Below are 27684 nucleotides of genomic sequence, written 5' to 3'. Positions count from 1 at the left end.
CAATACTAGTTTACACCGAGTCAGCTAAGTCGTATATTTTAAAATCCTCAGCTTGCGCTTTTCCCATATTAAATATGGCGGTGTGGATACTTCCTCTGCGGGCGTGGTTGGAGACAGGAAAAGGCGGGGCGAGCTGTGGCTGACGGGAGGAGAGGCGGGGCAAACTGTGGCTGACGGGAGGAGAGGCGGGGCGATCAGTGGCTGACGGGAGGAGAGGCGGGGCGATCAGTGGCTGACGGCCGGGAGGAAGCCGGGTTGTGACACGTGCGGGAGAAATGAGTTGTGAGAGCCCGTGGGGGAGTCCAATGAGGGCCCCGGCCTGCATGGAGGAACACCTGGGAGCAGTGAGGTACCGGGCAGGTGAGAGGAGCCTGCAATATATACACACATATAAAACAAAGCACATCCATTATGGTGGCCATACAAGGTGCGATAAACCTGCTAAAGTCACATTCAACACAATGTCTGATTTCATAAAACGATCAAATTGGACATTAGTTGTGCGATAGTGATGTTTTGATTTAGCTAAGTTATGGTGGGAAAAATGGAATCCTTACATGTGGATCAATAATATAGGATTCACCAGGGAGCTAGAACGTAATTGGTTTACCCTGTGCAAGTTTTTTTTTTAATCGTCTTGAGTCCGTGAAAGCCGTCACTATCACGCTCTTTGCACAGCCATGCAGTTTTTGATTTGATGGGTTTTGTGGCATCTTACACGATTATCCAATATTGCTGCACTGTGTATGCCCGTTAATAGGGTGACCATACACATTACAATCTGACCATACACATTACAATCTGACCATACCATCTTCAAACCACACACGTGAGATATTGCCAAAATTGGTAGAGCGAGAGAAGTAATTCTAGCCCTAGACCTCCTCTGTAATTTAAAACATACAACCTGTAGAAATTTGTAACCGCTTGCCGACCGCCCACCGTAGTTTTACGGCGGCAGTTCGGCTCGGTTGCGCAAAATCATTTGCATTTCAGCCACTAGGGGCGTGCTCGTGCCGCCTCGAGGCGCGCCCCCTGGTGACGACACGCATGCCCGGCGGGGACGTTCACGGCAGGGAACCTGCGATCGCTCGTTACAGAGCGAGAACCGGGAGCTGTGTGTGTAAACAGCTCCCGGTCCTGTCAGGGGGATAAATGACTGATCGCATGTTCATACAATGTATGAACAGCGATCAGTCATTTCCCCCTAGTCAGTCCCACCCCCCTTCAGTTAGAACACACCCAGGGAACATAATTAACCCCTTCCTCCCCCCCTAGTGTTAACCCCTTCCCTGCCAGTGACATTTTTACAGTAATCAATGCATTTTTATAGCACTGATCGCTATAAAAATGGCAGTGGTCCCAAAAATGTGTCTGAAGTGTCCGCCATAAGGTCGCAGTACTGATAAAAAAAAGCTGATCCCTGCCATTACTAGTAAAAAAAAAAATATTAATAAAAATGCCGTAAAACTACCCCCTATTTTGTAGACGCTATAACTTTTGCGCAAACCAATCAATAAATGCTTATTGCATTTTTTTTATGAAAAATATGTAGAAGAATACTTATCGGCCTAAACTGAGGAAAATTTTTTTTTTCATATATTTTTAGGGGATATTTATTACAGCAAAAGAAAAGAATATTGATTTTTTTTTTTTTTTTTTTCAAAATTGTGGCTCTATTTTTGTTTATAGCGCAAAAAATAAAAACGGCAGAGGTGATCAAATACCACCAAAAGAAAGCTCTATTTGTGGGAAAAAAGACATCAATTTTTTTTTGGAGCCACGCGCAATTATCAGTTGAAGCGACGCAGTGCCGAATCGCAAAAAGTGGCCTGGTCATTGTCCAGCAAAATGGTCCGGGGCTAAAGTGGTTAAACGTCGCCTATGGAGATTTTAAAGGATAAAAGTTTGTCGCCATTCCACAAGCGGACGCAATTTTGAAGCATGACATGTATCAATTTACTCGGCGTAACATTATCTTTCTGAATATAAAACAAAATTGGGCTAACTTTACTGGTGTCTTATTTTTTAAGTAAAAAAAGTGTATTTTTTTCCCAAAAAAGTGCGCTTGTAAGACAGCTGCGCAAATACGGTGTGACCGAAAGTATTGCAACGACCGCCATTTTATTCTCTCGGGTGTTAGAATAAAAAATATATAAGGTTCTAATTAGAGGGAAGGAGATGGCAGTGAAAACACAGGGGAAGCTCCATTAGTCTTGTCATGCCAATGGCCACCAGATCACAGAAGGAAGCATAGGCCTGCAGAACACCGCAAAGCTACGGTCTCAATTACCGTCCGGGGTGGCCCAACGCGATCGCACAGTGGGGGCGCACGGAGACACAGGATGGTCCTGTGTCGCCACGCGATCGCTCCGGCCGGTAATTGGGACCGCGGCCTTCTGCAGGCCAATGCGTCCTTCCCCAGGTCGCTAATTCTAGTCGCAATTGCGACCTGGCGCCCGGATTTTGTCGAGCTCTGATGTACAGGTATGGTATCTTATAAGCTTACCTGTAGGTAGCAGTTTAAATCAGTTTACTACCCTTTTAAAGCGGAGGTTCACCCTAAAAAACATCTATGCACCATCCCATCCAGCATACTTGCGTCAGCTATAGTATTTTTGTTTTTTTTCCGCTGTATTTACCGTTTAATCGTTGAGTTTCTTTTCAGACTCCCGCGGGGAGTAGGCGTTCCTATGAAGAGGGGAACATGATTGACGTCCGGCTATGGCGCGTCACGCGTTCTGAAAATAGCCGGAGTAGGACTCGGCTCTTCACGGCGCCTGCGCACAGACTAGGAGCTGACTGCGCAGGCGCCGTATATATCCGAGTCCTATTTCAGCTATTTTCGGAACGCGTGACGCGCCATAGCCGGATGTCAATCATGTTCCCCTCTTCATAGGAACGCCTACTCCCCGCAGGAGTCTGAAACGAAACTGAACGATTAAAAAAAAATGAAATTAATGAATGAAAAAAAAACATACTATAGCTGACGCAAGTATGCTGGATGGGATGGTACATAATAAAAAAAAAAAAAAAAAGTTTTATGGTGAACCTCCGCTTTAAAGTGGAGGTTCACCCAGAAATTACAATTTTTACCCTTAGATTGAGGCTCATTTTGTCTAGGGGAATAGGGTAGTTATTTTAACCACTTGCCGACCGCCCACCGCCGTTATACGTCGACAAGTTGGCTCGGCTGGGCGAGAGCACGTAGTATGAAGTCCTCTCTCCCAGCCGCCACTAGGGGCGCGCGCCCCCCGCTCGCCCCCGACTCCCGTGCGTGTGCCCGGCGGGCGCGATCGCCGCCGGGCACACGCGATCGCTCGGTACAGAGCGGGGACCGGGAGCTGTGTGTGTAAACACACAGCTCTCGGTCCTGTCAGCGGGGGAAATGCTGATCTTCGGTTCATACAATGTATGAACAGAAGATCAGTGATTTCCCCTAGTGAGGCCACCCCCCCCCTACAGTAAGAACACACCCAGGCATACTTAACCCCTTCCCCGCCCCCTATTGTTAACCCCTTCACTGCCCGTGGCATTTTTATAGTAATCCAATGCATTTTTATAGCACTGATCGCTATAAAAATGCCAATGGTCCCAAAAATGTGTCAAAAGTGTCCGAAGTGTCCGCCATAATGTCGCAGTACCGGAAAAAAAAATCGCTGATCGCCGCCATTACTAGTAAAAAAAATATAATAAAAATGACATAAAAATACCCCCTATTTTGTAAACGCTATAAATTTTGCGCAAACCAATCAATAAACGCTTATTGCGATTTTTTTTTTTTTTTTTTTTTTTTTATGAAAAATATGTAGAAGAAAACGTATCGGCCTAAACTGAGGAAAAAAAATGTTTTTTTATATATTTTTGGGGGATATTTATTATAGCAAAATGTAAAAAATATTCATTTTTTTCAAAATTGTCGCTCTATTTTTGTTTATAGCGCAAAAACTAAAAACCGCAGAGGTGATCAAATACCACCAAAAGAAAGCTCTATTTGTGGGAAAAAAAGGATGCCAATTTTGTTTGGGAGCCACGTCGCACGACCGCGCAATTGTCTGTTAAAGCGACGCAGTCCCGAATCGCAAAAAGTACTCTGGTCTTTGGGCAGCAATATGGTCCGGGGGGGTAAGTGGTTAAAATCAAAGCCGTACTTACCGCTTTAGAGATGCATCTTCCCCGCCGCTTCCGGGTATGGGCTTCGGGACTGGGCGTTCCTATTTTGATTGACAGTCTTCCGAGAGGCTTCCGACGGTCACTTCCATCGCGTCACGATTTTTCGAAAGTAGCCGAACGTCGGTGCGCAGGCGCAGTATAGAGCCCCACCGACGTTCGGCTTCTTTCGGCTACTCGTGACGCGATGGATGCAACCGTCGGAAGACTGTCAATCAAGAAGGAACGCCCGCTCCCGAAGACCCATACCCGGAAGCGACGGAGAAGATCGCTCTCTAAAACGGTAAGTACAGGTTCGATTTTAAAAAAAATAGCCGATTCCCCTAGACAAAATGAGCCTCAATCTAATGTTAAAAACAATTTTTACGGTGAACTCCCGCTTTAAGTATAGCTTTTCCAGAATAGAAGTACATTTTGCCATGCTTTATGGCTTTTTGTAACCATTCCTGGAGAGATGAATGAAGGAGAGTTGGAGGGATTATGGAATATTACTGGCGTTTTTTTCTTTTTTTTTTCTGACATCCTGAGGCATTAAAAACAGCGCTTATTGACCTTTATTAATAGAGGTCATCGTTTGGTGAGTGCCGTGTAATCATTGTGGTGATGGGGATCGGTGCTGTGTAAAGTATCGCAGAGAAAACCACTGTAATATTTATTCCATGTGATGTGGGGACTGTCAATTCAATATACGGAGAGTTGTTATCTATATCAGGGCTCAAAATTTCAAGTCCTGAGCTACTAGCCAGGCCTGAAGAGTTACTCGCCACCAGTTGCCCCACCTAATTCATACACTGCCCTGCGCCTAATTGCACCCGTAAACACGCCCTCGTAGATTATCTCATGGAATGACAATGTTTTATGCAGTATCAAGTTACAAAATTAAATATTACCAACAACAACTTTAACAAAATGGGACAGGGCACTGGGGGCAGACCAGAGGGACAGGGCACTGGGGGCAGACCAGAGGGACAGGGCACTAAAACTGGGTCTCTTCCCCATTCTCTTGCTGTCTCCTCTGCAACTCCCATTCATCCTCTCTCTCTCTCCCATTCATCTCATCATCAGGAGCCTGTGTGTGCGGCTCCACGCTTGCATGTCCCCACTTCCCCCTTTTATTCAGGCTGGCAGAGAGGAGAGGAGCTGCAGCACAGCGGGAGGGAGTACAATCCAGCGCTGAGATCCACACAACTGCACAGCCATTGACACCATAGCACAGCGCACACTGACAGCGCACACTGACAGCGCACATTGAGACCAGTCTGTTCACAGTGCTCAGGCTAAACTGTTGGACACTTACATAGAGCACAAGGAGAAGAAAACTGCACAAACTAGAAGGCTGCCGCTCTCATGTCAGGGCAACTTTCAGTGAGCGCTGCACCGGAGTGGTAATTTTTGCAATCCTCCACCTCACTCATTACTTTATGCTCTCCAGCTACATTGGTCGGGGCCCGGGGGAGGGGGCAGGCTCAGAGAGGTCATAGTGTTAGATTCCATGGCTTAATGAGAATTGTAAGGAGAGCACCTGTGCGCGGCTCAACAGACTACTTTTCCCGAGCATGCACCTTTCCTCTTCGGCCGCCAATCTCATCGGGACTCTAAGTGTAGGCACAGATTGGAGGGAGATTGGTCATGCAGCTCTGTCATCACTTGCCCCCAGCTTAAATCCACTCGCCAAATGCTAGTAGGCGAGTGGAAATTTTGAGGGCTGATCTATAATACACACTTGTTTTTATAGCACAAAATGAAAGTGATAGTAAAGTTGATTTTTTTAAAATAAAATATATCATACTTCCACTGTGAAGTTCGTTTTGCACAGAGTGGCCCCCGAACGTCCGCTTCTGGGGTCCCACTGCAGCTCCTCCCTGCAGGAGCTAACCCCCCTCTGGGAAGCTCTCTCCCAAGGGAGTTACTTTGCGGGCGGGCTCCCATGTGATACACTCAGCGTACATAGCCGCGAGTGTATGACTCGGCCCCGCCCTGGCTGCCGCGTCACTGGATTTGATTGACCAGCAGCGGGAGCCAATGGATGCGCTGCCATCAATCTATCCAATGAGGAGCCGTTCAGAGATTGAGAGAACAACGCGGGATCGTGCCCACAGAGATTCGGGGCTCTGGGGGCCGGAGAGTACAAGGTGTTTTTTCACCTTGATGCATAAGATGCATTGAGGTGAAAAAACATGAAGCTTTACAACCCCTTTTTAACTTTGTGTTTAGCGCCTACCTTTTTATGTTTATATTCCAGAATATAACCTATACAAATAATGTGCCCAGCAGATAATACATGAGCACACAACTTTGTGAAATGTTCTTTTGTTATATTATTTTAATACTTGCATATTCTTATTTTTCAGATGGAGCACTGCTGATGGCAGCTTCGAGCCTAAACAGTCGCACTTGGGGAGGTTCCATTTGGGTTTTTAAGGATCCCCTGGGAGCCCCTAATGAAAGCCTTTGTACAGCTGGAGTTCAGACAGAGTCTGGTGTAGTAGATGTGGCCTGGGTCCTGGAGAAAGCCATCCTCGTAGCTTCAGATTGTGGTATGGAGATTTTTGTCCGCCAGTCATTTATGTTTGTGCTAAAAGAAAATGCAAAGTCACCTTCAAAGTTATTTCTAGGAGCACCTTTTATGTCTCTTACAGGCTCGATTACAAAAAATGCTAAATTCTTTATTGATTTTACCACTGATGATCTAGAGCAGGCTGACCAGGCATGTATCTCCTCCATCGTAGAGGTGGAGACAGTGGACTGCAGTATAGTCCCAGTTTGGTTTCTCCAAGGTGTCTGGCTTTTCTAGGCCAAGAAAAAATGGCACAAAGCTGATCTCCACCTAATATGCAGCTCTACATATTGCTTCCAATACTTAAAGGGGACAGACATGAGGAGCAGTTACTGCAGCTCTGATACTACCTACAGGACTACTGTAAAATCCTCCAGGGGTAAAGTAGTACAATTAAAGGTTTTTCACCAAATCTTTTATACTTAAAGGGTCACTAAAGGAATTTTTTTTTTTAGCTAAATAGCTTCCTTTACCTTGCTGCAGTCCTGGTTTCATGTGCTCATGGTTCGTTTTTGCTTTGATGTTGCTGTAAATCCTCTCTGTTCTGGACACTTCCTGGTTGCCTGTTTCCTGATAACCACAGTACTGGGAGATTTCTCACGGTGGTCACTAATCAAGGAGCTGTGTGTAAAACGAAACTGGATTGGTGCTGAGGAGTTTTAGACAAAGTATCACTGCTCTCTATTGGCTGACTGCCCTCTAGTGGCTCTCTGTACATCAGAGAACCAGCAAACAACAGCAAAAACGAAACTACACTGCAGGCACATTATATGATTGTTTTTTTATCTATTTTTAATCATTTTTAAAAGGAATCAGTTAACTATTATGTCTCTGTGCCCTGTAAACAGTCATTTCAGCTAAAAATTTTTTTTCCTTTAGTGACCCTTTAAAGCGGCGTTCTGCCTTGGTGAAAAAAATTAAGTCAGCATCTACAAATACGGTAAAACCTTGGATTGCAAGCATGATTCGTTCCAGAAACATGCTTGTAATCCAAAGCACTTGTATATCAAAGCAAATTTCCCCATAAGAAATAATGGAAACTCAAATAATTTGTTCCACAACTATTTATTCATAAATCCTTCAGTTTATAGTCCTTATTAAAAAAATGATAGCAATGTGTAATCCTAAAATGTCCTTCCACAAATGGAAGCCACCACGAGGGGATTAGAAGCAAAATCCAGCAGGAGCTACAGAGTATAAAAGAGAAGAGAGGCGCCTCCAAGTGTAGCAATAAGTTGTACCTTCATTAAATGTAACCATATTGCTACACTTAGAGGTGCCTCTCTTCTCTTTTATACTCAGTTGTGACATGACACTACTTGATATGCAAGCGATGACTTGATATACAAGTTAAAAAATGTTACTCTTAAACCAAGGTGCTGCAGCTGCTGGCTTTTACTAAATGGACACTTACCCGTCCAGGGACCCCGTGATTTCGGCACCCCAGCCGATCTTCGGATAGACTGTCAGGTGCAGCCGCCGCCATTTCGGTTAAAGGAAATGTGCCAGTGAAGCCTTTTCGGCGCCGGGTTCCCTACTGCGCATGCACGAGGTGCAATGCGTTTTCTGATTGGCCGGGCGGAAAAGGGGCCACATTTCTGGGAGCTCAGGCTGCGGGGGGGGGGGGGGGCTGTAAAAAGGTGCCAAATGTGACAGGCTGGAAGTAATTAAGTGGAAGTTCCATTTTAATGTAAAGTAGCGCTCCACCCAAAAGGAGAAGTTCTGTTTTTAAGGCCGCCTCTTCCCCCAAATGCCACTTTAAGGGGGGGGGGGGGGGCGCGGCACTAGGGGTGCTAAATTTAATCGCAGCATCGCGATTCAGCCATCTGCAATTCGGCATCGATGCTGTGACCGCTAAAAATAGATTTTGGAATGACCTCATCTATCTGCGGGCCACGCTATGCCTGCCCCGCCACTCCAAACGGAGCTGAAAGCGATGTGCCCTGCCACTCCACACTGAGCTGTGGGCTTTAGCCGCGTTCCCCTTTCCTGCCTTCCGTTGAGGTCATCCCCAGCAACTTCGGGGAAACACTGTGTTCGCTGGAGCCTGTGTGAGGTGTGACGCGGCTGGCCGGTAGCTCCTGGAACCCGAGTCACGAGAGGTTTCTTCTGCTCTCCCTAGCCAACTGCAGTGGTGCCGGTGCTGCCGCTCTCCCCTGATTGCATCAAGGCTACACGGTTGGCCCCTGTTCCATACCGTGGTGTTCTGTGCTGTAAGGCTGGGGGCTGGTGGACACCGCAGTCCCCCCTTACACTTGGATCCAATGCTACTTCCCTGAGCACCCCCAGGTTCCACCACTCCACTGGCATTGTTTTTCCCCCATTGGAGGCAGGTAGTCTCCTCTGGCTCGTGTGTTTTCCTGCAGCAAATGTTAGTTACTGTATGCACAGATAAGTTACTTTAAAATAAACTTGATTGTTTACCTAAACAAGTGACCATGCCATTTTATGAATTATGGTTTATGTATGTCTTATTTTCTTCGTGATTTGATTCACATCACATATTTATTAATACCTTTTTTTTTTTTATTATGGTTTCACTCATCGCTGTCCCTGCACATGCAGCATTGCATAAGACATACATAAACCATAATTAATGAAATGGCATACATTATCGTTTGGATCTGCAATTTCATTTTGATCTATCAAATAACTGAAGGACGCAGTAATATTTCAGCAGTAAAATTAAGTTTATGGGATTAACAGAAAATGAGCAATATGCATCAAAACAAAATTTAGACAGGTGCATAAATTTGGGCACCCCAAAATAAAAATCACATCAATATTTAGTAGAGCCTCCTTTAGCAGAAATAACAGCCTCTAGACCAGTGGTTCTCAACCTGGGGGTCGGGACCCCCTCGGGGGTCGAATGATGATTTGCCAGGGGTCACCGAATTCTGGGCTGTTCATGAAGCCCCCACCGCTTTCCCAGCCTTTTTTGCTGCTGCCCATTCAGTTCATGACATGGCTGGGAGGCAGACTAGAGGTCAGCTGACTGGTGAGGAACGTGATGTAGGAGGGGCTGGAGACCCCCATCTCCTGATTTTGGCATAGGTGTCACTACTACGAGACGCCACAAAGTTGGAGACACAGTGAATAGCATTACCGGTGATTTATAGTTGCCATTAAAAGTCCCCACTACAGTTCTGAGATCAGCAGATGACCTTGATCAAGAACACCCAAGTTGGCTGATCAGAACTCCTCCCAGCACTGCCACTCATCCCATTTCCCCCCACTAGCACTGCCACTCATTCCATTTCCCCCCACTAGCACTGCCACTCATCCCATTTCCCCCCACTAGCACTGCCACTCATCCCAACTCCCCACTAGCACTGCCACTCATCCCATAGAAAATGTATGGAAGGGAGAGGAAAAGAGGGGGAGAAATAAAGAAAATAGGAGAGCAAGAATAAGAAAAAGAAGAAAAAGACGGCTAGAGAGGGATGGGGGGGAAATAAGAAATTAGGACAGAGAGGGATAAAAGGGCAAGAGAAGAGAAAGAGTGGTACATCCTAAAATGTACCATAAGGGGTTTTAATAGTGTCCACGGGTTAGGGGGTGCAAATTACTTGTATCTTCTTGGGTGCTGACAACCCACACTATGAACATAATTTTACTGTTAGGGGTCCCCACAACTTGGGACATTTTCTCAAGGGGTCACAGCACTAGAGAGGTTGAGAACCACTGCTCTAGACGCTCCCTATAGCCTGTAATGAGTGTCTGGATGAATGTATTTTGGACCATTCCTCCTTACAAAACATCTCCAGTTCACTTAGGTTTGATGGTTGCTGAGCATGGACAGCCCGCTTCAAATAACCCCACAATCTGTGCTTCTTGGGAAGCACAGATTGATGCGGCCCTGCCTATGTATAGGATCACTTGCATAAATAGGGGTTGTCAGTGGAAATAAGATAGTGTGAGCCCCTTGGACCTCTACCTAGATGTCCAAAGGTGATTAGCTCATCGTGGTATATGGGACTGAAATGCGCCTGTATTATGGTTATTTGACTAGATGCTGTATATCATGGTCACTTATTTAGCATGAAGTGACAACAATAAAGCACCTTTTTTGTTTTTTTAAAAAGTGCCAAATCCTGCACCTTAACCGCCCCCACAACCGAGGAACTTTCCCCAAGTAGGATGTTCCTTGTCCTAATGGCTACATTAAGGTTGTTGGTGTAAAATCAGAGCTTTGTTTTTGGTGTTTGTAGAATATATAGAGAATTTGTATAAATCACAGATCTGGTATTTTATCCATTAAAGAACTATTACATGTTTTAACCAGCTAAAATATTCTTGGAAAGATGGGAGGGGATGCTTTGAGTATGAATGCGACCTGAGCTACTGTATTTTATCGTACAGTGAGTCCATAATTATCAAGTATAGATATTCTGAAATGTGTTTAACCACTTGCCGGGCATCAAATGACGGCTAGGCGGTGCGGCTCTTGTTCTGGGCGTTCTCACCTTCCACGGGCCTGCTCCGTTACTGGGCAATCACGGGTGCGTGGCAGGCACGCGCATCACTGGGGACGCGAAGCGCGTGCCTGCCACGCACCCGTGATTGCCCAGCAACGGAGCAGGCCCGTGGATATGTGTGTAAACGCACAGATCCGTGTCCTGTCTGGTTAGAGCAGACGATGGTGTGTTCCCAGTACAGAGTCCCCTCCCCCTACAGTAAGACCCCTTTCACACTCGGGCGGTTTGCAGGCACTATTGCGCTAAAAATAGCGCCTACAAACCAACCTGAAACAGCGGCTGCTGTTTCTCCAGTGTGAAAGCCAGAGGGCTTTCACAGTGAGCGGTGCGCTAGGACTGCTCCAAAAGTCCTGCTAGCCTCATCTTTGGATCGGTGTGTCTACCGCTCCTTCACATTGAAAGTAATGGGAAACCGCGGCTATACCACTGGCAATGCAATTCTGCAGAGGCGCATTGCCCGCGGTATTGACCCTTTTTTGGGCGCTAGTGGGGTTAAAACCGCACCGCTAGCGGCCAAATACAGCCGCAATTCCGACGGTAATGCGCCAGCTAAAAATGGCGGCACTTTACCGCCACTGCACCTCCCGCCCCAGTATGAAAGGGGTCTTAGAAATTACAGAGACGGGTGACCAAACTGATAAGAGGCATGGAGGAGCTGAGCTATGAGGAAAGGTTAGTTGAACTGAATCTATTCACTCTTGAAGAGGAGATTAAGGGGGGGATATAATGTACAGATACATAAGGGGTCCGTATAGTGAACTTGGTGTTGACTAATTCAACTTGGGAACCGGCTGCGGATCACACAGGAACGCTGTGCGTCCCTGTTCTTTGTTTCAGGGCCGAATCTTTGCCTTAATTTGGCCCTGAAACAAAGCCAAAAATGCAGATCCCCGGAGATATGTGAACCTCCATAGAGAGCCGGTCACATTCTCCTGCTATGTGAATTGAATGCGGAGAAACCCACATCCAGTTGCATAGGTGTGAACCAAGCCTTAAGGTCATCACAGAGGACAAGTAGGCACGCTTTATGTCTGGAGGAAAATAGATTTAATCTCCAAATATGTAAAGGTTTCTTCACAGCAGGATGGATTTGATTTAAATCTCTAGTAAAAAGGCTTGATTTTTAAAGAGCATCTGGCCCACAGAGGCTCCTCCTCTGATCCGCTGTTGACTCACCGACAGTCCTATTAACTTTATGGGACGGCTGGTGTTGCGTGAGTGATGTGGCGGCAGCAGGTGAGTGAAAGCCCACTAACAGGCACTGCTATGATGGATCTGATATGACAGGTGCTCTTTAAATGTAAGGCCTTATTCTTGCTGGTAGTTGGAATCCTTTAATATATAATATGAAGGTTTCCCATTTAGAATAATACGCTGTTGTGTTCATAAAACGGCAATATCAGAACTGATTCAATCATACAGTTTCTAGTGTACATAGCTTTGCAAAACAATGGGGTAAAGGAATATTCCTGAACTTTGTTTTATCTCCTTGTTACTGTGAAGGCATCAATGCAGTGCATGTTATATCAGCTTGCAGAGCTTAAATTCATTGAATGAGTTTATTAAAATATGTAAATATTGCAGAATATGCTACATAATGAAGCTCTATTTCATTCTGAATGAACAAAATTATTAATGTATCTTTTATATAGAAAGCTATATTTAGATAGATTTTTACTACAAAAGCATTTTATTAAAATTGGATAAAAAAAATCAAATCTTCTCCTTTTTTTTTTTTTTTCTTATCCACACTGCTTCACAGTAAGAGCTGTGGAATAGACTCCCTCCAGAGGTGGTTCTGGCTAGCCTAGTAGATTGCTTTTAAAGGCATTTTGTTCCCCTGCTGGAGCAAATTGGATCATGCTTTGCTGTTTTAATTTTTTTGGGCCTTCCTTTGGATCAACTGTGGGTGTAGGCTTGTGTATATGGGATTGTATGTGGTGTGGTTTTTTCCAGAGGTTGAACTAGATGGACTTTTTTCAACCTGACTACGGCTGGCAGCTTGTAGTTCTAAATGAAGTGCAGGGGAGCTGATAAGCGTTCTTGTAGTTCATTCACAAGCCCTGCTGCTTGCAAACTGACAACCCGTATGCAGGTACGAGCCAAAGGCTGCAGGGCATTTCTGCAGAAGCCAGACCTTGCTGTCCATGGATACAATGGCTTCCAGTGTCTTACAGGAAAATAATAATGCACATTTTTTTTCGGCAAAAATATTCTAAAAAAGTGAGTTTTTTTCTTTTAAGTTTGAATTGCCCTTTTTTTTGTAATAAAACCATGTATTTGGGTTATTTTTGTCTTGGCAGGTGCAGTGGAGCTATGGGAGTTGCTGGATAATGAATCTCTGCTTGTTAATAAATTCACCAAATATGAACATGATGATATCGTCACATCTCTGAATGTCTTCACTGGTGGTTCCCAGGCTGTTAGTGGGAGCAAAGATTTCAGGTTTGTACTGAACAATTGAGTTTAATGAGTCGGTCCATCCAAAAGTGAGGAAGTGTTAGTTTTCTTAGTTTCATATACCTCTTCCAAACTTTCGTGGCGAGATAAGTGCCCGAGTTCCCAGGCTCATTCATACAAGACCAATATCATAGCATCCCATTCTGCCTGTTGGGTTATTTTTTTTCCCCTTTACTATAGAAAATTCATCAGTAGGAGAGGGGACATTTTAAAACTCGAAAGTGGGTGAGAACCCTGCTGATCACTATAGCAGGATGATGTCTCTAAAGCCGGTCATAGATGGAGTGATATTCTTTCCTGCAACCATGGGTTGGTCAGGGGGGAGCCATCCCGGCTGGGAGAATACACTGTGATGATTAGTGGCTATAGCTAAAAGTCAGACAGGCTGGTTGTAGCCAAGTTGATTGATACATATATGGTCCCTGCTAAACCGGCTGAGATTCGAACTGTCTATGACCGGCTTTAATCCGGTTAAACACTATACGATTGTGCAGTCTCCTTTAGATCTACCAACAACGATGTCATGTAAATGGCATGTGTGATTGGTTTTTCCTCATACATTACATAGTTTTAATAAATTAAAAATGAGATTGTAGATTGAGTTTTTGGCCAGCCAGGTGGATGATGCCTATATTTATTTTGTGGATTGCTGCTTTAGTTTACATTTTGACTGTCTGATGTCGGTCTGTATCCTGTTTGTAATAACATGTATTTGTTTTTAGTGTAAAGGTTTGGGATCTAACTCAGAAAATTCCCTTGAATTCCTATAAAGGTGAGCATACAATCATTTGTGCATTTCCCTATGTTGGTCTGTTTGGTTTTAAAGCTGATTTTTAGGTATGGCAATGTTTATATAGGTAAATGGGTCCACCTTGGACCAGTAAATATGTATGTGTCATACCTGTGGGATCCTTGTTGTGAGCACTGCCACTATTGTGTTTGCCGTTAGCTTTTAGGTCTCTTGCCGAGTGCCTGCCCTGCTCACACAGGAGGTCACTTTCTCAACACAAGTGCTATTACGAGAGCACTTTGCATTCACTCATTGGACAAGATGGAGATCGAGACATCACTACTCTGCCTCTCCAACCTGCACAATCAAAGAATGCTTTGCATTAATTGAGAAATGACAAGGTGTTCCCTGAATGGCAGCTGTGCCGAGCAAGCGATCCCTTGTGTTCAAAAGGCAGCAGGGCGGTTGCTTGGCTTAGGACCTGGAAGCTTGTGGCAATCACTGTAGGAGTGAATGCCACAAATATGGCACATACATAATTACATTTGCCCAAATAGTAAAACAAATTGCCATATCTAAATTTCAGCTTTAGGGAGAGCTGCCTTTTTTATTTACTGAGTCACTGAAGTTTACATTTACATGGACTAAGCTCTGTTCCTCTTAAACAGCATGATCTTCCAACATCGGCAGCAGGGTATGTGACCTAGACTTTGGTAGAATGTCACGGACTGCATTTTTTGTCTGGATACGCCTTTTGCTGCAGAGCTATGCCGCATCTCCTTCAGTTTTTACCAATCTAGCCCCCTGTCACCATCAGACAATGCCGTGCCCAGTAACACAGGCAGGCAGCAGGAAACTTTGATAATAAGGCAATTTGCAGAACTACTTTGTAAGCTATGGATGGCCTGGACTTCATTTTCTCTAATCCTCTTCCAGGGTAGCATCTGAGATTAGGCTCCTCCCACCTGTAACAGGAAATGCAAATGTCCACCATTTATAAATGTCATATCTGCGTGCCTCAGTTGTTTGTGTTTCCTCCGGACCCACATGAGCTGCACCAATTTGTTTTCTTCAGTCACTGTGCTTTATTGCAGCGGATTTCTTGGCCGGCCACCCTTCTGGTCCAGTGGGGATTAGACAGTGTTGGGTCAGGTGCAGCAACCAGAGCCAGGCTGGCTTGTCCACCCAAGGTTTCATCCCCACTGGGAGATCCGCAACTATCCTCCCAACTGCACGCAGATGTCACCGGAGCAGCAGCTCCCTCCAAAGTGAGGGAATTTCCTCCCACTCTCTTGCTGTGGATATGGGACAGAATTTCCCTAAGAGGGGTCACAGGTGGCAAATAAAAGATTGACCAGAGTTATAAACTTTTCTTTAACCAAAATTAACTTTATCTACTTTCTTTCAAAGACCCAGCCTTTACTGTTTTTCTCTACATCTACATAAACCACCCAAGTTTGACATACTGCCAAGGGTTAAACTGAGCTGAAATGTACCGTATATGCGATTACAATTACTGGCTGTCCTTTAAAATGTCATTGTGCATTATGTGTGTAGAAATGAAGGCATTTTGTTTATTTTTTAGCACATTCCGGCTTTGTCAACTGTGTGTCTACCTGCCCTGGAAAAGAAACAATATTTCTTTCCTGCAGTGAGGTAAGGATTGTTTTTCATTATTGCAGGCTACACATTCTGACATGAAACTTATAAAAAAAATTTGTGTGTGTGTGTGTGTGTGTGTGTTTTGTTCCCCCTTCATTCTGCATTTCTGATTGACCAACCCTGTTGATTTCTTGAAGGTAGATTTTTCGCCCATAAATTGAATATGCCTCCTGTCCATATGAAATGCCTATATGTTTAGGCACCATCTTTCCATGTCTTGCTGTCCCTGCTGCTCAAACAACTTTAGCACCAACTGCCCTTCATGGCTTTTGAGCCCTTTTAGCCAGTGCTACCCAGATCTCAGCAGCAGCAGCTTGTCACACAAACACACATTTTGTCATCCAGTGTGTAGCCCAATATTCAGCCAACGCTTAACACTTCCCATCTGCAAATTCTTCCAGGGCTGAAGTGATTAAAGGGGTTGTAAAGGATTTATTTTTTTCCCTAAATAGCTTCCTTTACCTTAGTGCAGTCCTCCTTCACTTACCTCATCCTTCCATTTTGCTTTTAAATGTCCTTATTTCTTCTGAGAAATCCTCACTTCCTGTTCTTCTGTCTGTAACTCCACACAGTAATGCAAGGCTTTCTCCCTGGTGTAGAGAAAGCCTCTTGAGGGGGCGAGCAGGCAAGTCAGGACACTCTACTTTTCAGATAGAGAAAAGAGCTGTGTGTTAGTGGGCGGCCTGACCCTCCTGCTCGCCCCCTCAAGAGGCTTTCTCCACACCAGGGAGGAAGCCTCGCATTACTGTGTGTAGTTACAAACAGAACAACGGGAAGTGAGGATTTCTCAGAAGAAATAATGACATTTAAAAGCAAAATGGAAGGATGAGGTAAGTGAAGGAGGACTGCACTAAGGTAAAGGAAGCTATTTAGGGGGAACATTTTTTTTTTTTTTTCCTTTACAACCCCTTTTAAGTGGGTGGGACTCCGCTTTAACAAACAGTAATGTAATATGTTGCAGTTATATGCTACACAAGTCATCCCATTGTAATTTAGGCTGGGTTACCACTAGTACAAATTGGATGCAGATTTCCACGCATCCAATCGGCATGTCAGGAGATGGAGATTGACTGGCTGTCTATGGAGCCGGTTCACACATCTCCGGAGTGGCTCTGGTGCAAATTGTACATGAGCCCTGTGTGTCTTCTGATCTGTTTCAGGTCTGATCTCAGACAAAAATTTAGACCAAAATCGGACCTGAAACAGTGAACAGGAACACGCTGGACCCCTGCTGTGAAGCCGCTCCATGTTTCAATGTGAATCCAGCCTTAATGTTCTTAAAAAAATATCATTTTCTATCTGCAGTGCTGTAATTTTCTTTAAAAACTGAACTCTCCCCAGAAATGTCAATGTTCATTTCTTAAAAAAAAGAAAAAAAAAGAAATGTCAATGTTCCCTGCTTTTGTGATTGGCTCACTGATTTTCCCAGAAGTTTGTACTAAGATACAAGTCGGATTTTAGGCACTCAATATGTTAATCACCTCAAAAGGCATTTAGAACCTGCAATTTTCCTCATTTAACGGCTTGCCGGCCGCCCACCGTAGTTTTACGGCGGCAGGTTGGCTCAGCTGCGCAAAATCACGTAATATAACGTGATTTTTGCATTGTGGCCACTAGGGGGGCACCCGTGATCGCTCATGACTGGGAGCTGTGTGTGTGTGTACGCACACAGCTCCCGGTTCTTTCAGGGGGACTGACTGATCGTCTGTTTATACATTGTTTGAACAGCGATCTGTCATTTCCCCTAGTCCCACCCCCCTTCAGTTAGAACACAATGAGGGAACATAATTAAACCCCTTGATCGTCCCTTGTGTTAACCCCTTCCCTGCCAGTGACATTTTTACAGTAATCCATGCATTTTTATAGCACTGATCGCTATAAAAATGCCAATGGTCCCAAAAATTTGTCAAGTGTCTGATGCGTCCGCCATAAGGTCGCAGTACCGATAAAAATCGCAGATCGCGCCATTACTAGTAAAAAAATGAATAAAAATGCCATAAAACTATCCCCTATTTTGTAGACGCTATAACTTTTGCGCAAACCAAACAAACGCTTACTGCGATTTTTTTTTTTTTTTTTTTTTTTTTACAATTTTTTACAATTTTTTTTTTTTAGAATGTATCGGCCTAAACTGAGGAAAACGTTTTTTTATATATTTTTGGGGGATATTTATTCTAGCAAAAAGTAAAAAATATTATTATTTTTTTCTTCAAAATTGTCGCTCTATTTTTGTTTTATAGCACAAAAAAAAACCATGTGGGTGGGGGGGGAGAAAGGACGTACATTTTCTTGTCTAGTATATCCAAAAGTGTATAAAGATCTATGGCAGTATGCATTCAAGCCTGAAATGTAATTTTTGCATAGAATTGTGATTATTGTCTGGGAGTAAGGGCCCTTTCACACGGGGCGGATCAGTAATGATCCGTGTGTCCGTAAGCTCAGCGGGGATCGCTCCGTAAATCCCCACTGAGCCGTCGGATGACAGGGCGGTCTCCGCACACTGTGCAGAGACCACCCTGTCTTTTCTCCGCTCTCCCCTATGGGGGGATAAGATGAACACGGATCCGATTTTGCAGACGGAAGAAAACCCTATTTTTTCTTCCGTCTGCAAAATCGGATGTTTGCGGAGGCGGGTGATTACGGGTGTCAGCGGATGTTTATCCTCTGATACCCGCAATCACATAGGGACCAATGTATGTCCCTTTTTCATCTGCGAACGGATGGATGAGAAAGCGGACATACGGTCCGCACGTCTGAAAGGGGCCTAAAGCAAATTGCTACTTACTATTGACTCCTTGTTCAATTCTGAAGACAATGGTCGCTGAAGCTTAAATTGGAAGGGAATGCTCCATAATTGGAGACAAAAAATTAAAATAAACCTTTATATGTAAGGATGACTGATACTTTTAGTAGTAGTGCACTTGTAAGTTTTCTTTCTATGTAATTATAGGATGGCAGAGTATTGCTATGGGACACCAGAAACGCTAAACCTGCAAAGCGTATTGGTAAGTAACATGGGTAGAAAAAACGTTTTATTCCATAGGAATTATTCTTATCACTCAATTCTGCAGAGAACAGACCTGGGCAAATTGCGGGCCCCAGGGCCACATCTGGCTTTTTGTCTGTCCCTATCGTGTCCTCAATGTCCCCACTGTCAGCATGCCTCTCTGAACTTGTCAGCTTCTTCACCGAGAAAACTGCCAGGCTTGGTGAGTCCCGCAGACAGATTTTTAGGTGGAGAGCTACAATAACTGGAAGGAGTGCTTGAGGAGCTGATCAGTACAGCAGGGAGGCTCGGTCCCTACTAAAGTAGGGGACCTTCTAATGCTCTCCCACCACTCGACTACCAGACCCAAGTTCTTACCGGGTTTCGCGCCTTTATGCTGCAAACCCCAGGAGCCATACACCTGTTCACTCCACTCCAGGTCTGGATCTTCAGATTCCCTGCTGTACCGATCTCAGGCTTTCTCTCCTGGTTGCTTTTCAGAGTGTGAAGAAGTGTTATATCACCACCTGATTTAACCCTGTAATGCCTTATTATCATTCTGTAATCCCATGCCTTGCTCCAGTGAACTCAAGGGGTGAGTTTGAAATGCGGCGCCGCTTGTGAAACTCTGCAGCCCAAGTTGCAAATGTGTCATGTGAACACCTCAGCCTGGCTGTTTTACAATACAGTGGGTGGCCAGGAGGAAGTAAAACTCCGCCTCCATTTATCCTGGTGTGGCTTTGAAATCTCAGTACCACCCTGCGTTAGCGCGCAAAAAAGGGTTAAAATCACCTGCAAAGCCGGCCACGATGCCCATTCATTTCAATGGGGAGGAGTGGTGTATACACCGCTCCAAAGATGCTGCTTGCAGGAGTTTTTTTTTTTTTTTTTTTCAACGTCCTGCCAGAGCATCGCCTCAGTGTAAAAGCCCTCAGGTTTTCACACAGACTGCAGGGGAGCCGTTTTTCAGGCGCTTTACAGATGCTATTTTTTGCCCAAAAGAACATGAAAAACGCCCCAGTGTGGAAGGGGTCTTATTGCAAGTATCAATAAATGGCAGGCTATGGTCCAGACCAAGTGACAGTCCTCTCCGGCCGCACCACTGCAGCTGTTAAACATCACAACATTTTAGAGGGTGGACTCCTCTTGTATGCACTCACCTGGCTCTGATGTGAAAGAGGGGACTGAGGTCACTTATATAAAGGGGTTGTGATGTGAAGGATCTGAGTGATGGAACTAAAATTGAATTTGGACCATGGCAGAAAGGAAAATGTTACGAACCGGACCTCCATGAATTTTAATTCAGTAGCTGTTTTGTATGGACAGTTGGCCATTTCTTTCAATGCGATTCCGTTAAACCACTTGGTTGTCCAGGCCTTTTTCTCCCAAAATCCCATTTCTATGATGGAGGGCAAGATGAAGGGATATATACTTATCTGATTCTCCGATCCTCTGTGCACAAGACCGGTCCTTGCAGCTGCTCTGGATGGCAGGAACAGTCCACTGCTGAATCATTGAAGTGCTGTTTGCCGGTGGAGCGGAGGATTGGGGGAGTGAAAGGGTTTCTCCTTTTCCCCTTTTTTGCCTATAGTTGGGCTTTAACTGTTAATTTTGCTGGTGATATGTTAAAGCGGAGGTTCACCCTAAAACAATTGTATACCGTTACATCCAGCAAACTGCTGACATCTACAGTATGCTGGTATTTTTATTTTATTTTTTCGCTGTACATACCTTCTTATAGTTCTTTTCACCCGGCTTCCGGGATCTCACTTCCCCCGGAGAGTAGGCGTTCCTATGAAGATGCGTAGATTGACGTGCGGGTAAGGCGCGTCACGCGTTCCGAAAATAGACGAACTGGGACTCGGCTTTTTACGGCGCCTGCCCAGTCAGCTCTACACGGCAGGCGCCGTATAGAGTAGAGTCCTAGTTCGTCTATTTTCGAAACGTGTGACGCGCCTTACCCGCACGTTGATCATCTACGCCTCTTCATAGGAACGCCTACTCCCCGCGGGAGTGAGAATTCGGAGCCGGGTGAAAAGAACTATAAGACGGTAAGTACAGCAAAAAAATAAAAATACCAGCATACTGTAGATGTCAGCAGTATGCTGGATGTAACGGTATATAAATGATTTTTAGGGTGAACCTCCGCTTTAAGAACCAGCCAAATAATTGTTGCTATGAATGTAATGCTTTATTTAAAATCTGATTGTGTTATGACTGAGATAATGATTGTATCGTGTTTCTTGCCTGTAGATTTTTGCGCCTCACACAGCATTCCCACTTCTGTTACGTGGCACCCTGTCCAAGATGATACATTTGCTTGTGGTAGGTTGAATATTTGTTTTTTGTTTTAACATTTGAAGAGCATATCGCAAATTCAAAAGGTTTCAATCAAATCGAGAAGATTCTAAATTAAAATGCAGGTCTTGTATGATATGAAAGTCTCCGCTCATATCTATTATTATGTCAATAGTCTGACACGCCTCTCTAGCATTGCTTATACTGAACATAATGTGTGACTGTATGGAGATGACAGGAGCCACAATTTATAGCTCCTATACCTCCCAAGTTAACAACCACTGCTCTAAATCTGCCGTTGTCAAAGGAATTAATCGTATTTAAAATTAAACTATGGTCAAAAATAGAAACGTACCATGCAATAAAGCTTGCTAAACCTAGCAGTGTTTCTATAAATGTGCTAGTGTCTGTGTTAAACTTTTGATCCTGGCATCTGATGGCTTGCAGCTTCACTTTTTTCATGGGGTAACAATGTGTATATAAAATGAACAATAACAATTGTGCAAAAGGTCTCTGTTATCCAATCCTGAATTAAAGTGCTCAGTGCAAATCTATAAATGGTATTCAATAATCAATTTTGCAAGAAGTCCATAATATGAAATCCTAATTTAAGTACTCGGTGCCAGCAAATGCATTCGAAAGTGATACCCAGGAGAATGGTGATCTTGTTTTTTCCGGTAGAAACACTGCACACTCTGCAGAAATATAAGACCTCTTTTCTCAAAGTAGGTCAAAACTTGCTTAAAGTATCCGAAACGGGTGTTCCCATATGCATCTGTTCCATTTTCAGTCAACCGATGGTATTCTGTACACATGGACGACTAGATTTCACCATATACTTGATGGTACTCCTGCGCCTTTAAGAGATTCTGTACAGACCTCACTCACAAGGGAAAAAAGGTAGAGGATCCTCTTAGTGTAGCAATATCCAGTTCTATAAAAATAAATTGCACTTGCATCAATATAGAATGCTCAGGCATTTAACAGCATGGAAATAGAAACCGAAAGCACCAGTTTGCATTTCGACTGGGAATGGCATGTCCCCGAAGTATCGTCCATCCTATAAAATGCCATATAATACTGGTGTTCACATTATTTTGTCCAAGCACTGAACATGAATTGTTGGCTTCCTACAGTTCACTGTACAGCAGACTTTGGATAAAGTAACGCATAGTTTAAGTAACAGTGATATAATGTATACAGTATGACTGTGTGTCGGTAACAGTGATGTAATATTCAGTATGAAAGGGTCATCCTATGGAGTTTGGTAACAGTAAAGTCATGACTTTTTTTTTAAATCCTTCCACAGGTGATGAGAATGGAAATGTTTACATCGTAAATTTGAAGAATTCAGATTCAGCCCAGGCAGTGGCCATACATTCCAGACCAATTACAGGACTGGCCTATTCCAAACACAGGTAAAACCACCACTTCACTGGCCGAGGCTTTTCTTCTTGATTTCTGCTGTCAGTTGGAATCGCACAGTTTTAGGGTCTCGTATGTTAACGTTCTTTAACCCCATACATACGGCTTTCACATATGTTGTGCAAACATTGTCGATGTATGCTTGATGTAGCCAGCTTGGACATCGTGCCAGCTGTGGTAAGAGTGAGGAATTTTGAACCACTGGTGGCTGCCTGATTCATTCTTAATAAACGTGATAAAATGCTTTTTTCTTTGGTATGCTTGGTGGAGAAAAAGGAGACCATTTAATTAGGCTTTTAGACTTTGTATTTATAAGAAGAAAAATTTCTTCCAACCAGAGTTCTTGCAATGATGGCAATTTCCTGACCATAAAGCTATACAGGGGTTAAAGCCAAACTCCACCCACCATTGTTCATTATTGTGTAGAATCCATATTAAAGGATAAGTTCACCTTTAGGAGCATGTTGCTTCCAAATTTAGGGTTTTGCCTGCTCTTATACACCCACCTCCTGCTGGCTGTGCTCCCTGCTCTGGGACAGCGGGCGAGAGGGATCCTCTTCTCGCAACTGCTGTCAAAATTTAAAAACAGCAGGGCTCCCACCACACAGCTACGTCAGTCAGTCATTCAGTAACTGCTGCCGCAGCAGGCGGCTTATGGTCCCCAATGCAGGATTCTGGTGTATATATATATATATATATATATATATATATATATATATATATATATATATATATATATATATATATATATATATATATATATGTATTTTTGAAAGGTGAACTTCTCCTTTTAGTAAGGCTAGATGTTCATTCCTGAGCTCCAAATGTGATGTCCATTGACTGATTTGCAAGCTACTATGACATATTTTTCTCTCTAACTTAACAATGAATAATGTACAAAGCTTATAAGCAATTTTTTTTATAATCTGTATAAAAATGGTTATTAAATGGCACCTTTGTCTTCATAGCTCTCCATTGCTGGCTTCAATCAGTGAAGATTGCTCAGTTGTGGTCCTCGATTCTGAATCTTCAGTAATGTAAGTATGATGCAAAGCTATTCTTCCACTTTAACCACTTGCCGACCGTGCTATATCCGAATGAAAGCTACAGAGCGGCCGGCCAGTTCTGGGAGGGTGTCTTTGTTTGTGATCGCTGTGTCCTTGAGGCACAGCTGATCAGATTGGGGTAAAGGGCCAATCACAGGGCCCTTTTACCACAAGATCAGCTGTGTCCAATCACAGCTGATCACGATGTAAACACAAACCAGTTATCGAAAAGCTAATAACCAGCCTGTGTTAAAGGAACATCTTCACTGATAAATGTGGCACTGATTATCAGTGTCCTGATTATCAGTGAAGGAGAAAAATTACCTGTGTGAATTTTTTTGGGGGTTTGGCAAAAACAAAAACTCCAGTGGTGATTAGATACCACCAAAAAGCTCTATTTTGTATGAAAACATTCTAAAAATGTCATAAGTACAGTGTTGCATGACCACACCATTGTCATTCCAAACGTGACAGCACTGAAAGCTTAAAATTGGCCTGGGCAGGACGGGTGTCAAAATGCCCAGTAGTGGGCAAGTTGTTGAAGGAACTCTGGATTAGCTTTTGAATATTACATAAAGCTTAGTAGCCCATTATGTGTCACTTACCTGAAACCAAAGCCTGCGATGTCACCGGCTGTCCCCACTAGCTGGAAGCGTCCCTCTTCCTTCCAGGGCCGTGAACTCCGGCTCTGTGACTGGCCGGAGTCGCATGACGTCACTCTCGCGCATGCATGCGGGAGCCGCCAGTCACGGCATGATCCCTTTATAAACGTCACGATCATGCCCATTCTAAAGTGCGCATGCGCCAAAGACATTGGCGCACGGCTTTATTGTAAATATCTCCTAAACCATGGATGTTTAGGCAATCTTTCCAGCACCTACAGGTTGGCCTTAATATAAGCTTACCTGTTGGTAAAAGTGGTTGTACAGAGTTTACAACCACATTAAAGGGGTTGTAAAGGTAAATGTTTTTTCACCTTAATGCATCCTATGCATTAAGGTGAAAAAACATCCGACGGTACCGCCCCCCCCTCCCCCAGAACCCCCGTTTTACTTACCTGACCCCTCGAAAGTCCTGCGCGCAGCCGCGTGATCCTCTTCAGTTCCCAGCCTGGCCGTTGATTGGCTAGGCTGGACGGATTGATGGCAGCGCAGCCATTGGCTGGCGCTGCTGTCAATCACAGCGGATGACGCGGTGCGCCGGGGGGCAGGGCCGAGTGATGCAGTCGGTGGCTATGCCCGCCGCTGTATCATGGGAGCGCGCTCACAAAAGCTTTCCACCATGCAAGCTCGCTCGCATTAAGGTGGAAAGCTTTTGTGAGGTGGAGCCGAGACAGCAGCCGAGGGACCCCAGAAGACAGGGTTAGGGGACACTGTGCAAAACGAGCTGCACAGTGGAGGTAAGTATAACATGTTTATTTAAAAAACAAATTTTTTTTGCCTTTAGTGATCCTTATTGCCATGCTTATCAACAAAAGGAATGTATTAAAATAACTTTGCAGTTGGGTAACATAGAAACGCACTGATATGCTTTTAGTTTTATCTTTTGTGTTTCAAATATTGATACACATAACTAAACTAACATAGTTGACGAGCTACCTTACCTTGGGAAAGTGCAGCCCTGTTTCAATTTTTAGTAGTATTTTATATTTTTATATATATATATATATATATATATATATATATATATATATATATATATATATATATATATATATATATATATATATATATATATATATATATATATATATATATATATATATATAATATACAGGGCTCGACAAATCCCGGGCGCCATGGCGACTAGAAATAGAGTCCTGGCGACTTGGCTTGGAAGGGGGGCAAAAAGAAAAAAAAAAAAAAATGTTTTTTTTGAGCTGGGGCCATCTGGTGGTGGCCGTTGGTATTACAAGTTAAGCATTACAAGTTAAACAGCAATTCTAATGTTGTTTTTCACTATTTTCACTGCCATCTTCTTCCCTCTAATTAGAACCCCCAAACATTATATATATTTTTTATCCTAACACCCTAGAGAATAAAATGGCGATCGTTGCAATACTTTCTGTCACGCCGTATTTGCGCAGCGGTCTTACAAGCGCACTTTTTTTGTGAAAAAATTACACTTTTTTGAATTAAAAAAATGAGACAACAGTAAAGTTATCCCCATTTTTTTTTTTTTATATTATGAAAGATAATGTTACGCCGAGTAAATTCATACCCAACATGTCACGCTTCAAAATTGCGTCCGCTCGTGGAATGCCGACAAACTTTTACCCTTTAAAATCTTCATAGGCGACGTTTAAAAAAATCTACAGGTTGCATGTTTTGAGTTACAGAGGAGGTCTAGGGCTAGAATTATTGCTCTCGCTTTACCAATCGCGGCGATACCTCACATGTGCGGTTTGAACACTGTTTACATATGCGGGTGCTGCTCACGTATATGTTCGCTTCTGCGCGCAAGCTCGTCGGGACGGGGCGCTTTTCCTGGCTCCTAACTTTTTTACCTGGCTCCTAGATTCCAAGCAAATTTGTCAACCCTGTGTATATATATATATATATATATATATATATATAGTATTGTTTACTGCAACTATGTTAATCTTGGCTGCATTGTCTAGCAATCACAATATATTAAGTGTATATACGTTTTTTTGGGGGAAATGTTCCTATGTATTAATATTTAATTTTTTCCCTTTACTACACAGCTTTAAAGATGAATCTCACCGAGATTTTGTAACCGGTGTGGCATGGTCACCAGTCAATCTTGGTAGTTTGACAACAGTGGGTTGGGACCACAAAGTTCTTCATCACAGCATCCAAAAGGAGAAGAATCCAGAGCCCAAGGCTGAGGAACAAGCCTAATGGTTATACATTCAGAGTGTACAGCTGTTACTGATGAATTTAAATCTTAGTACTGTATACTTTCAATATTTAGATTACAGATCTAGGTCTGGTCTACAAGTGTGCGCAGGTTTGTTTCACTTTTTGCCATATTGGCAGAGAATGGATCAAGAAAATGTATAGCGCACCACCCATGTTTTTGTTTATTGGTTATCCTGCGCATTAAAGGAGTTTAACAGTATTTTCATAGTCTGTTCCCTGCGCCTTACTTTTCTGTTTAGTAATGTTCCATATTCACCCACATTTTGTATGTTGCAGCAGAACACTGTTCATGTTGGTGGACTAAAATCTATCTTCCTCACATTTCTTAACAAAGAATTAAGATGAAAAACACCGGTTTCACCAACAGGTGTCACTGCAGTCAGAGTTATGGAAGTGAGATTTCTGAAACCATTGGGTTATGGTCATCTAAGCAGCTAGCAGATGTTTCAAAATCCTGTAACTATACCTTAACAATGATCGTTTTCTGTTTAACTGCACTTACATGTATTGTTTTGGAATTTAGACAGTGGTTATTTATCGTATTTTCTTTTTTTCTTTATATTGTCATTTGTAAGCATTTAATTTTGTGTTTACTGTAGTAACGTTTTGGAAAGTAAAATAATAAAGGTCAGTACCACCTACTAGCTCAGAACACATTTTCCTTGACAATCTTGTTCTTGTGATCCTTTTTCAGTAATGAACCTTCAAGTAATATCCTCTTTACAACTGGCATTTAAAAGGTGAGTTCACCAGAAAACACATTCTGCTTGTCCCCATTCGGGTATAGCAGCATAGTGTGCTATACCTACCTTCCAGACAGGACTCCCTTTCAGTTTTTAAGAATGTAGTCAAGCTGTTTTCATGGCTAGACCTTTGAGATCTAGCATTGTACTTTAAAGCAGGGGTAGGCAACCAGTAGCTCTCCAGCTGTTGAACTAAATTTCCCATGAGACATTGCAAGGTTGGCAGTTACAATTACTCCCAGAG

The 27684-nt window shown here is 43.5% G+C and overlaps 1 protein-coding gene across 1 annotated transcript; it reads left to right on the top strand.

Moving 5' to 3' along the window:
- The first annotated feature begins 204 nt into the window (after positions 1–204).
- On the top strand, positions 205–27363 carry WDR77 (WD repeat domain 77). The gene is made up of 10 exons (XM_040337497.1): positions 205–360; positions 6522–6707; positions 13509–13650; positions 14388–14437; positions 15981–16051; positions 19008–19062; positions 21297–21368; positions 22651–22759; positions 23735–23803; positions 26520–27363. Exons 1-10 carry the CDS (start codon positions 276–278, stop codon positions 26674–26676), a joined length of 996 nt encoding a protein of 331 aa, XP_040193431.1. The 5' UTR covers positions 205–275; the 3' UTR covers positions 26677–27363.
- The last annotated feature ends 321 nt before the right edge of the window (positions 27364–27684 follow it).

The sequence above is a fragment of the Rana temporaria genome, chromosome 2 (assembly GCF_905171775.1).
Source record: "Rana temporaria chromosome 2, aRanTem1.1, whole genome shotgun sequence".
NCBI classification, from domain to species: domain Eukaryota; kingdom Metazoa; phylum Chordata; class Amphibia; order Anura; family Ranidae; genus Rana; species Rana temporaria.
The sequence above is the reverse complement of the archived record's forward strand: the minus strand, read 5'-3'. Positions and strand labels throughout refer to the sequence as shown.